Source organism: Harpegnathos saltator, unplaced genomic scaffold (assembly GCF_003227715.2).
Source record: "Harpegnathos saltator strain DR-91 unplaced genomic scaffold, Hsal_v8.6 scaffold522, whole genome shotgun sequence".
Lineage (NCBI taxonomy): Eukaryota > Metazoa > Arthropoda > Insecta > Hymenoptera > Formicidae > Harpegnathos > Harpegnathos saltator.
In genome coordinates, this window is record NW_020230341.1 from 679302 (window position 1) to 691754 (window position 12453).

Sequence of the window (12453 nt, forward strand, 5' to 3'; positions counted from 1 at the left end):
GAAGAAGAGAGAGGAACCTACGACCCCACGCGACAGCCGCCGAAGCATCCCCGTTACTTCCGTCATCGTCATCGTTCTCGCCGCCGCCGTCGTCGTCGTCGTCGTCGTCGCCGTCGTCGTCGTCGTCGTCGTCGTCGTCGTCGCCGTCGTCGCCGCCGCTGCCGCCGCCGCCGCCAACGCGCGCGTTACTACACACATCGTGCGTTAAATATTAATCGATCGGTGGCAGCGCCGAGCGCAGCGCGTGGTGCATCCGTCGCATCTCTCGTCGCATCGACGGTCGCCGCCGACGACGTCCGTGCGGGATTGCCCTCGTCGCACTCTCGAGGAGGCACGAGCGATCCGCCGTCCGCAAGGGGAGGCCACCTCCTTTCCCACCTTCAGGGAGTAATCCTTCCAGGTGACGTTTCGCTTTCGACGCGACTCGAATCGGGAATCTCGGGAATCCCGTCACGATAAAGAGACTCGCGAACGAGCCTCGACGGATTTTCGAGACGCGGAGGGTTAACTCGTCGATAAGCTTGCTTATTGATTTCTCTTCATCTATTCCTCTCTTCCTTCCGTGCTCTCTTTCCTTCTCTCGCTCTCTTGCTCCCCTCCCCCCTCTTTCTCTCTATCTATCTATCTATCTATCTATCTCTCTGTGTCCTCCCCCTCTCTCCCTCTCTCCCTCCCCCCCCCTATCTCTCTCTCTGCCTATCTTGGTGTCTACCCGCCTCCGTCTCTCTTTGATATTCCTGTTCTCTCGAGTGACACTCTCGGCTGTTTCGCGAGTTTACGCAAAACGCCTATCGATCAGATCGGAACTCCGTCATGCTCCGTCTGCCCCGCGCGTCCGTCGGTCCTTCCTTCCTTCTTGCTCTGTTTTCCTTCTCGCTCATCAGTGTGCTACGTGTGTGCACTTGGAAGCGCGACTTTTCACCGTTAGCGGGCCCCGCGCAGCGATATGCGTATTATCCTCGACGGGCCGACCGACCTCGTCCGCCAGGCCAGCGCTAGCGTGCTTCGATCTCCTGCGCGCCCGCTTTGTGAGAAACTGCGGCCACCGAACGATCGACGGTTTTGCCATTCGCCCGCACTCGCTTTCTGCGTTTCATGCGACATGTAGGCTCGTGACGTGAGCGATAGCTCACTCGGCACGCCTCGACAATCGCTCGACCCGACTCTCGTCACGCGCCAAGCTTCCTCCGACGCTTCCCGCGCGGATCTCGCGAACCGAGCGATTCGCTTTTCCCTCCAACTCACTCCTTCTCGAGTCGAATCAACGAGGAATCAACGGCGGCCGAAGAGACGGCGCCGATAAGTTAGCGCCCTGTCGTCCGACAGCCCCTGCCCAGCTGAGTGACGTTTCTGTAATCGAATGCGATCATCGGGCTGCCCGAGATCGGCAGCGAATCGATCAGCAGCGATATCCCGATATCCCTCCGGGACACCCCGATGCACATGTGCACGTCGACCACAGCGAATGCTCCGTGCAGGAGCGCGACGCTGATAATAAATCGAAGCGATCGAGCAACGCGTGCACGAAGCAGATACAGCAGCGTCATGACACGTGACGTTAATCGCTCGGCCCTCCCTGTTTAATCACCTGACCGCTCTGGCCGCCTCTCGAGCAATTTCTCACGAGTGTAACGGGAGATCGCGCGACTGTGTGTGTGTGTGTGTGTGTGTGTGTGTGTGTGTGTGTGCGTGTGCGCGCGCGCGCGCGCGACACGACTCGGCTTTTAATTCCGCGGCAAGTCCGCTCGACTCCTCGTCGCGCCCCAATTTCCTCCGTTTTGTTTATCTTACCATCTCCGCCCCACCCTCTGGCCCGTTTGTGTAATTGATAATTTGGTGGTGAGAAATAATGTGAAGAACGGTCGAGAGGCACTCTGCTCGTCGCGTGGCCGAGTGCTCGTCCCGTCAAGCGGAGCTGTTCTCGACAGGTGCAAGAGCGTATCTTGCGGACCGACACGGCACGAGAAAGCTGTTAGGCGACGCGGCCGGCCGAAGGGGTTGATCATTCGCCCCCGGCGTAGGCGCCGGGGTTGTCAAAGACTTATATTCGCCACGCTAGCGCGCGTGTGTCTCTGACATAAACCGAGGCTCCATCTTTCGCTGCCGTTCATTCCGCGATGCACTGAAATCGAAACTACGTAACGGGCGGCTGCGGGAGAGCGCGCGAGGAGCGCGTGGGCGGGCATCGGGTTGTAACAATCGATCCTCCGAAAATATTTGCTCGCGGTCGCCGGTGTCGACGAGGACGTGACTGCGAATACGAATCGCAATCATTATAATACGTCCGCGATAGGACGGCCCGGTAATTGTACTCCGATGACCCGATCCGAGAGGCGGCTCTCGCCTTGAATCGAGTCGCACGAAACCCGGTCGACGAGAAGCGAAGGACTCGCCGCGTCCTGCGTCAATTTTTTATTTATCTATTTATTTGACGCTATACGGGTAAACACCCTTTGGTATACATAAAATTGAGATGACTAATATATAACGAAGATCAATCAAACTTACATTACGGTGAAAAGTATTAAAATTACATATGTCAATAACCAAAACAATATATATATATATATATATATAAAATTATTGAAAAATGCAGCGTTTAGTGAGGAGGCAAAATGCGGCGAAGATTGCTCCTGGAAGCATTCAATTAGTTATCGAAAAAGTCAATGCGTCTCTCTCGCAGACGCAGCCTTGTGACACTCTACGCGCGAGACGCGCGGCCGTTTTCTTCCTCATTTATTCATCGCGAGATGACGCGAAACTCGTGTCGGCGAGAGCAAAAGCGCCCGCGACTATTGTAGGTCGCGAGGGGAGACACGTGTTTCTTCCTCCCTCCTCCCCTCTCTCTCTCTCTCTCTCTCTAGAAAGTGCTGAGATTTACTTTCTTCAAGAGCGAGAAACTCCCTCCCCCCCTCGGGGGACGCGAGCGAAAGATGGGTCGACTCGACGCGACATTTCCGCGCCGATTGCAAAAGCAACTTCGTAAAAGAGCGCGTCCTCCGCGAGGAGGAATGGACTTGTCCCGTCGCCGTCGTCATCGTCGTAGCATCGATTTCCGTATCCACTTGACCTCCGTGGAAACGCTCGTCCGCCTCGATCATCATTTGTTCCGCGGAACGCTCAATTACCTCCCAGGCCGTCCGGGGAGAACAGCCACCGCGCGCCGCGCGCAAACAGCATGCAACAACGCACAGGTGCGCGTCAACGCGCTCGCATAGTTTTCCTTCCCCCGCTCCCTCCCTCCCTGTTGTTCTTTCCTTCTTCTTTTCCGTCTGGCCGTTTGTTTTCCGTCCTCGCCGCGAGAACGGGCCCGTTGTTAACAGCGACGTGACGTATGGCATGGCGCCGATATTGTTATCGCGCACGGGAAACCTTGTCCCACTTTTCCCTAACCGCGCCGTGTGACACTCGCGAGCGCCGGGCACACGTACGTGTGTGTTTGTGCGTTGGGTGTGTGAGTACGCATTTGTGTATGAACGACGCAATCTGCCGGATGAGATTTTATCCTCGGCCTTTTATCGCGCGAGTGCGAGCGCACGCCTCGCGTCCCGCGGAATAATCGCACACACGACGCCGCTTTGGACGCGCGCGCGCGCGCGAGAGAGAGAGAGAGAGAGAGAGAGACGCATCGTCCCGACATCGTCGGTCGCTCAAACCTCCTGCAGCCACTTTCTTCCCGGGCGGTGATACACGGTGACGAGGCGTTAGGCGGATCACAGCCGCGCTGCGATTAGCTGCGATCGCGAATGGCGGCATCTCCGAAGTGATACGTAAGTGAGAAGATCGACGAGAAGATCGTACGCGCGCTCCGAGGATCCTGCCGAGCGCGAAAGTCAATTCCGATCTCGAGTTCCGCGTTCACTCGCGCGCGTTCCTTGTCTTCGTCGGCGCGAGAGCCGAGGAGGACAAAGCTGTCCGAGCGAGCGAGTAGAAAGTTTCGCGAACGAACCCGGGTCGACAGGTTTGTTATTCGCCGGGCGAGAGAGCCCGGCTCGCGAGTCCGGAGCGTGCAAAATCGATAAGGACCCGCTCCCGAAAAGTTTTCTCTCGTTTCCGCCGCGCGCCTTCTTCACGCTCGCGCATTTATCGCTCTCGCCGCGGCGATTTACTTTTCCAAGCGTTCGTACTCTCACACACACACACACACACACACACACACACACTCGCGGGCAATCCGCTGATCGATCGGCTCTCGGGAAAATCGCTTTCTTCCCTTTTCTCCTCTTTCCTGCCGCTCTCTCTTTCCTTTTTGCACGTTCTCGCCGTGGCCATGGCCGGTATCGCTTGCGCATGAGGAGAGAGCAGACGGTGCGAAAGGCGATGTACCGTCGTTAATTACTGTCACGTTGCGTACATTAGACGTCGTTTCGTCGAGTTTCCAAGTTCCCTCCTCCCAACATCCCCCTCCACGACCCCGAAGGGAGGCAGTCTATTTTCGCGACGTGCCGTTCTCGGCGCGTATACGCGACTGCGTCGCGAGGAAAACACGTCACGCCGTAAGACTCGTGTTTGAGACGTTTCGATACTTTGGAGCGCGTAAATAAAATCGCCTCGGCGACCGACGTGACGCCGCGCCGCACCGCGCCGTCGGCCGGAGCTGACGCGCGGTCCGCCAGCTCGTGGAAACGATAACGAGGGGGCAAGAAAATAGCGTAAACCTCATCCTGCCGCGCGTCCCCGCGAGACACAGACGGTGTCATGTCGCAAAGGCATGCCACTCAATCGACTCGTTTTATTCGTATTTATCTTCCAGAAGAATGCCAAGCGGCGCTTCTCCCGCGTCAAGCCGACGCGCAGACCATCGGTTCTTAATTGACTTTTAATCGGACCCGACTCCGCCGAAGTTTCCGCTCGGTCTCCGAGAGAGAGAGAGAGAGAGAGAGAGAGAGACAGACAGAGTCGGTCAAGATAATCAATCGTCCTGCACGGAAATATCCGCGGCCGGGACTCGCGCGACTTTATCGCCACGAGGCCCTCCGCGCGATTTTATCGCCGACACTCCCGACGAGAGAGAGAGAGAGAGAGAGAGAGAGAGAGGCGTTCCCCTCCCGCTCGCCCGTCTCACGAGGTCTATCTCGCCGAAGAAATCTTAAACCGTCCTCCACGAGACAACACTCCAATTCGTCGCGCGCAATTATGTCGCCGCGAGCCCCGCGCGCGTTTCTGTTAGCCAACCTTAGCCTTGGCAAACTACATCAGCAAACTGCATTAGCAAACTGCATCAGCCTCGCGCGCATTGTAGGGACGACGAGCGACAGGATGAATTATGAAAAGGCGACACGAACGCAAATTGTACGCACCTGCGCGAACCGCACGCGTTATCGCTCGCGCGGCCGATTATCGCCGCGCCTGCGGAAGGAACACGGCGCCGTGGCAACGACAAGCGGAAGAGACCGCCGCGCGAATGTGGCCACGTCGATGCTCGCGCTCTGCAGCGCGCATTCGGGCCGACTCGAGCCTGCACACTACAGCGCGTTGAACGCGCGCGCGATCGTTCCAATTCGTTCCAAGTTCCGAGTGGCCGCTCTGGGTGCGAGACGACTCGCACGCGTCGGGGGATTATACGAGGAAAGTTTGGAAGCCGCCGCTGGAAGAAGCTGACCGACGACGACGGGAATCGGGAACGACCGCCGAATGTCGGCCGGCAGGAAAGCAGCTGCAGACGTCGAACGTTCGACAAACGTCGGACGTCGCGAATCGGCGACGATTCAGCGCGCCCGATCAGCCAGCGACGAATCGCCGCGATCGGCCGGTCGAGCGAACGTGGCTTAAACGTGGCGGAGCGACCGAGCGGCGCGTCGACACTCGGCGAAAACTCGGCCGTGCGATCGCGGGCAGATGGTAAATAAATCGCAGCTGCTTAGACAGCGGGGCTGCAGACACAGCGAGCGGAACGGCGGCGATAAGGTGGCTGATGAAATTGCACTTGATTACTGCACGGGACTAGACTGCGAAGACTCGCGCGCGCGCGCGCGCGAGAGCGTTCCGCTAAAGGCGAAAAGTGGCCGAAAAGCGCGGCGGAAAAGAGAGGAGAGTAAAGCGATCGCACACGTCACGAATGTGTCGTTAACGTGTGGCAGATGTCGAGGTGGCGCGGCAGCGCGTCCAACGCGCCGGTTAAGGACTCCGTTTTCGAGTTGCGCACGCGGATGACACGGATGATGTCCATCGTCGAGATTACCTCGCCGAGGAAGAATCCGGTATCGGAGTATAATTGTACCGACCACGAGTATACACACACACACACACACACACACAGAGAGAGAACGGGCGTTCTCGCCGAGCGCGGGCGAGAGGAGAAACCTGCGAGAAATTCGAGAGAGACCCAATTAGGGCTCGCGCGCGCTTACGATAATATTGGCGATTCATAAATCCCAACGACTCGATTGGATTCTCCGTTTGCGGTTTAATTGAGAGGCACAGCTGAGAGATAGAGAGAATGACGGGGGCGGGGGGGCGTGCAACATGTTTGTTACACGCGAGGTGGATTCTACAGACAGCTCGAAGGATTACGAGAGTCGTCGATGAAATTTAACCGTTTTCCGTATCGCTCGAATTCTGTTTTCAATCTCGCGCTGCGCCCGAGAGAGAGAGAGAGAGAGAGAGAGAGAGAGAGAGAGAGAAAAGAGGCTACACGCGCCGCAAAAGTGGGAATTCTTCGTCTTGCTTTTTAATTACGACGTCGTCGCGTTAAGGATTCCGTGACGGTCTCGAGACGGTTCGATAAACTGCGACGAATCATCAGTAAACTCATCTGTTGCGCCGCGCGGCTTCCTGCCCACCCCGTCCCGCGCCGCGGGTGCAATTTTACGACCGCGCGTGCTAAGTCGTCAGTCGCGACGCCCAGACTTTGTGACTTTGTGACTTGTCTCTCCTCCGGTCCTTGTCGATTCGCGAAAGATAAACGAGAAAATGCCGAGTGTCGTAGAGGCGCGAAAATTTCTGAGACAATCTGTCGCTTCCTGCGATTATTAATCCTTCGCAGAAGTCGGAGTCCTCGTGTGAGGAGAAATTCTGCGATAAATGTAAAAGAATGTAGATACATGTTGAGTTTGTATTTATTCGAGAGTGTCACGAGCTATACCGACAAGCGTCGACAACGATGCGAGTCGTTAGCGCACCGAGGCGCAAAAGTTGCTAAAGTTGCCAAAGATTGATTGATTACAAAACGCGCCAACGGGGGTTGTATTCGAGCGTTACGGATCGAGCCGCGGCTACTGTAAATTGTCGTAACTTTTAATGCCAAGCTAATTGATGCGTTGTGCCTTTACAGATGTCAGGCCAAGATCCGAAGTGGCAGAAAGATGCCGCGGATCAAAACTTCGACTACATGTTCAAGTTGCTGATAATCGGCAACTCCTCAGTCGGCAAAACATCTTTCCTCTTTCGCTACGCAGACGACTCCTTCACCTCGGCTTTCGTGTCGACCGTAGGAATCGACTTTAAGGTGAAGACCGTCTTCAGACACGATAAAAGGGTCAAGCTACAGATCTGGGTCAGTATATATCTCTCTCTCGGCGCGGCGGTCCGCCGCTTGTGTGTTTGCGCGCGCAGGTTCCCATTGGTAGAATCTCGCGTGCGTTACCGCATTCTCGCGTCGAAATCATACATATTAACACGCACGGATTCGCATCCGTTATGAGTATCCTTTTAATTATTTCGACCGACGTAAGCGCGCGGCGTCGGTCGTAAACGTGTCGCGAGCGTCCCGGCGGTGATCCGAGTCGAAATTGTTCTTCCACACTGACTCTGCAAGTTCCGTCTCGAACTCGAAGGGGCAGTGGAGAATTTCGGTGATACAGAGTGAAGCAGCAACCATTACGATCTTGCATATTTCATTTCAAAAAGCAAATGTCATGTTCAGATCTTTGAAGGCACTTTGCCTGGAAAAACGCTTCGTCGTCGTTGAATGATCGCTACTGCGTCGTGTAATTTCTGTTGGATGAATTTTTTTCCTAGTCTCACATTTCCAAGATTTTTCGAAGAGTGATAACAGTTATTGCCTCCGTCTGGGTGATAAAAATAAATTATTGGCTTACTTTAACACTGCAAACGGCGACTCACTGCAGTTTTCTTCATGTCGAAGGAGCTCGAAGTACTCGTTCGAAAATTATTTAAAATTCAATTATCTCGACTTTTTATATATCTCGTATATTTCTTACTATTTTCAGTTAGTAATATATTAATCATATTAATTTATTCAGTTGCAAAGAGTGTGCGAGATAAGCAAATTTTAGATAATTAGAGGTGACAGATGGGTGGGTGAATGGGTAAGAGAATCAACAACAAATTTTTATTTTCATAATCTCATTTCTTTTTCTTCTGGCGTTGAAAGTGTCGATAAAATTTTCAAACCCTTGTTAACCCTTTCAAGTCGATCGGTACCAAGTTTTTCGAAAAGACTGACCTTTTAAATTCTTATTGCTTTTGGTATCAAAATGTACCATTTATCGTATATTAATGGGGCATCTTCCCCTGCCTCTAGTCTAATATAAAAATTTTTGATAAAATATTGATGAATGTTCGCGTCTATAATACATAAATATTTAAATAAATAAAACGATCAGAATTTAAAAACAAAAAAATTGCCTTGAAAGGGTTAAAAAGAGAGCTGATATGATATAAAGCTGTGGAAGAGGGCAGAAATAACAGTTATTTGTCCAATAATGCTGCGCTTGTCGATAGCAATTTAAATCCTTACGATAAGAAACAAGGTCAAACGGAAGTGAAAAAAGTGCGGATAGATGTAAACAAGATAAAACTCGCGATTGGAAAAGCATTATTAGACGTAGAAATCAGCAATTCTTTCTGCAAAAAATTTACATCAAATCCTAAGGTCGGCATTCATAGTCGAAAATTATTTATAATTTTCAATTGAGAACATAATTAATAATGACTTATTGATGTCACAGATTCGCGCTCGCGCGCGTTATTCAGCTATGGACTAAAGTTTCTTTTACAAAACAATGCAACCTAAGTATACATACAGACTGACGAATTAATAAAGGAAATTAATAAAGATATAATAACTTGTCAGATAATGACTATGAATGTCGGCCTAAATTTCGACTCGGATGTTTCCCTATTCTCGACGAAGTTCATCAAACGACCGTTAAAGACGACCGGAAACGTGCATAATAAATGATTTGACACACCTTGCAAATATATGATGATCGCTGTCCTCGTCCGACGTCCTGCAGCCTTCGTCCTGGCTTCTCGGCCTAGTATCCTGGCTGCTCCGTCGTGGCAGTAGCACTGACACTGACACTGACACTGACACTCACATATATGCGATTCGATCGAACACACACGTATCAAATAATCGACGGAAGTCTGCCGAGATATTCCAAAAGTCTAATGAAATATTTGGATCAGCCGACGGGAATGAGAAATATCGTACGCCAAAATGCGTAATCCGCGGTACACGTGTCGCTCGCCGGCTCGAAATGTAATGAAAAGTACTCGCGACTCGCGAAGGTATAGCCGATCTCTTTAGAGGTCAGCGGTGTTTTGATTATTGTGCTCGCTCGGCGTTTTCAGTCAGTCGGCGTCGATTGTTGACAATCAATGGGTGGGGATGAGCGCGCTTTTCTCGCCGGTCGTTTTGATATTTCCGTATGTCGCGCTCCTTTCCGTGATTAGTCTTGCGTTACATTTTTTTCATCAAATGTTTCGCTGACTGTTTTGAGACATTTGATTGGATCCCCGTCTGCGTCGTGTCAATTAATATATGCTTCACCGAACAAATCGTGAATACCACGAACCAGTAACCGGCCGAAGCGTCATAACAGCCAGGATCAGGATCGTAAAGTCCGGGATGAAAGTTGCGGGACGTCAGGACGTCGTCAGTGATGAATCATGTATCTACGCATTGATAAATAATAGATATAAATTTTACACACTTTCAACGCCGATAGAAAAATCAATAATGAGATTACAAAGAAATAAAATTTGTTCCTTCAACTGTATACCTTCAACTTATATACTTGTTACATGTGTATATCTATATATATATATATTAAGATAATCAATATTAAGAAATTCTCAAGTTCCTTTCAAGGACTTCAATTCGACACGAAGAAAAATGGCGCCAAGTGATCAAGCAACATTTATCGCATCAAGGTGGGGACGATAGTCTCACGACCAAATTTGCAGGCTCAATTTCTGCCCGAAAATTTCGACTCGCTCACGCCCGTTTATTATTAGACAAAATCACCGCTGTCAAGCGAAATCGGGGCGAATTTTCACGTCGCGAATTTTTGCACGGGGCAGGGATACACCTGCGACTCGATATTATTATCGATGATGAATTTACGGTGCGTGTGCATTAATCAATACGTTTTATTTCCAGTGTGTGGCGTACTCGTCGCGCTACTCGGTGTACAGAAAGATTATACATAATATATCCCGCGATATAATCTCTCTCTCTCTCTCTCTCTCTCTCTATCTTTCTCTTTGTCTCGCCTGACGACAGATTGCACGACAAGCTTATTGATTATCGTTCGTCGTTGCAGGATACGGCGGGTCAGGAAAGATACAGAACGATCACGACGGCCTACTACAGGGGCGCGATGGGTTTTATCCTAATGTACGACATCACAAACGAGGAATCCTTCAACTCGGTTCAGGACTGGGTCACGCAAATAAAAACCTACTCGTGGGACAATGCCCAGGTAATCCTCGTTGGCAACAAGTGCGACATGGAGGAGGAGAGAGTGATCAGCTCCGAGAGGGGTAGACAATTGGCGGAGCAATTAGGCGTGCGATTCTTCGAGACATCGGCCAAGGAGAACATTAACGTCAAGGTATGTGGTAACGTGCGCGTTCGTGCCGTCGCGAATTATGAGGAGAGAGACCAGAGAAATTCGAACCGCGTTGCGAAGCGCAAATTTTGCATCTCTGCGCGGTAAGGAAGGAGTGGCGCGCGTGCAAAAATTCCGAGGGCAATTCGCGCGACGTTTCCGTCAATCCGCAATGAATTGATTGACGCTTTGTGCGGGACGACAGAAATAACAACCTCGCGAGCGGTAGTTTAATCGAGCGGTCACGGAAATAGTCACGAGGAGAATTCTCGACTACAGGCTATACGCTTCTCGAGCGTTATCGCGCGCGCGCGCGCGTTTCAATTTCTGCGAGCTCGATCTGCGAGTCGAACCCGCGAGTTCTGATCCTTCTAGTCGCTCTTGCGTGACCGATACCGTGAATCGAGTAACTCGTCGGTAATTTCGCTGACACCGTCTCTCTCCTGCAGTCAACAGGGCGCACGAACCTTAGGCTTTGCGCTACCGTAGCCCGAGAACCGTAGAAGCGAACGTGCGGCATAATATCGATCGCGCCTCTCGCGAGGTCACGCGGATGATCGATTTTCTCCTTTCGACAGGCGGTGTTCGAGCAGTTGGTAGACATAATATGCGACAAGATGAGCGAATCCTTGGACAATGATCCGACCCTGGTGGCGGGCGGTATGGCCCAGAGCAAGGGTCAACGACTCACCGATCAGCCGACCAATCCAACAAACACCAACTGTAATTGCTAAAAACGCTGCGACACGTAGAAGAGAGGAGAAAAGGGAGAAACGAGAGATCGTATGCGTGTGTTTACGCGCGCGTGTGTTGTGTGTGTGCACGTGTGTGTTGCGCGTGTGAAAGAGAGTAAGGGAATGAGAGAAAGGGAAAGAGAGGAAGACGGTGAGAAAGAGCGAGAGCGAGAGCGAGAGCGAGAGAGAGAGAGTGAGAGAGATAGAGAGAGAGAGAGAGAGAGAGAGAGAGAGAGAGAGAGAGAGAGAAGAGAGGAGAGAGAGAGAGAGAGAGAGAGAGAGAGAAGGAGAGGGTAGAAAGGGTGAGAGAACATGGTGAAGAGAAAAAAAGAGAGAGAAAGAGAGATGGGGAGAGTGTCGTGTGCGACGCTGGCGCGTTAACTAGTCCACTTTCTTCGTCGTTTCCCTTGTTAATTCGTTTATTATTTCGGATGTCGCCTTTCGTTCTCACTTGTTTCCTTTCACCCTTTCTGGCGCGAGATGATATATATATATGATTAATATACGCTATAAATATATAAATATATATATATATATATATATAACAATTGTGATTCGACCGAGTTGGCCAAGGATCGATTGCGAGCTACCCCGTGGTTCTCCTTTCGGTTCATTCGCTTGACTAACAAGGAAAGCATCGCAACTGTCTGACACCGACTTTTTCCTCCCTCGAAGCATGTAGTTCAAGTAAAAAAATTTAAGAAATCTGTATTTTTTTATACACGCCCATACGCACTTTTAAGGGGTGAAGCTAATCCGACACATTTGCTTCCGAGTTAATGTCAAAAATGATGTCCTTTATATATATATATAATTTTATCCTTTTTTGTTTTATTAATTTATCGTTTATTTTCTTTATTTATATATATATATATATATATATATATATATACACATACATACACAAAATAAACATC

General features: G+C 51.0%; 1 protein-coding gene across 4 annotated transcripts; it reads left to right on the forward strand.

Annotated features, from left to right (window-relative positions):
* Positions 1-128: 128 nt before the first annotated feature.
* On the forward strand, positions 129-11689 carry Rab3 (RAS oncogene family member Rab3). Of its 4 annotated transcripts, none has more exons than XM_011139939.2 (4): positions 129-400; positions 7274-7495; positions 10515-10805; positions 11381-11689. In XM_011139939.2, exons 2-4 carry the CDS (start codon positions 7274-7276, stop codon positions 11534-11536), a joined length of 669 nt encoding a protein of 222 aa, XP_011138241.1. In that variant the 5' UTR covers positions 129-400; the 3' UTR covers positions 11537-11689. The 4 variants fall into 4 exon arrangements, with proteins under 4 accessions (XP_011138241.1, XP_011138243.1, XP_011138240.1 ...); XM_011139941.3 differs by lacking the exon at positions 129-400 and adding an exon at positions 2887-3770; XM_011139938.2 differs by lacking the exon at positions 129-400 and adding an exon at positions 5036-5841.
* The last annotated feature ends 764 nt before the right edge of the window (positions 11690-12453 follow it).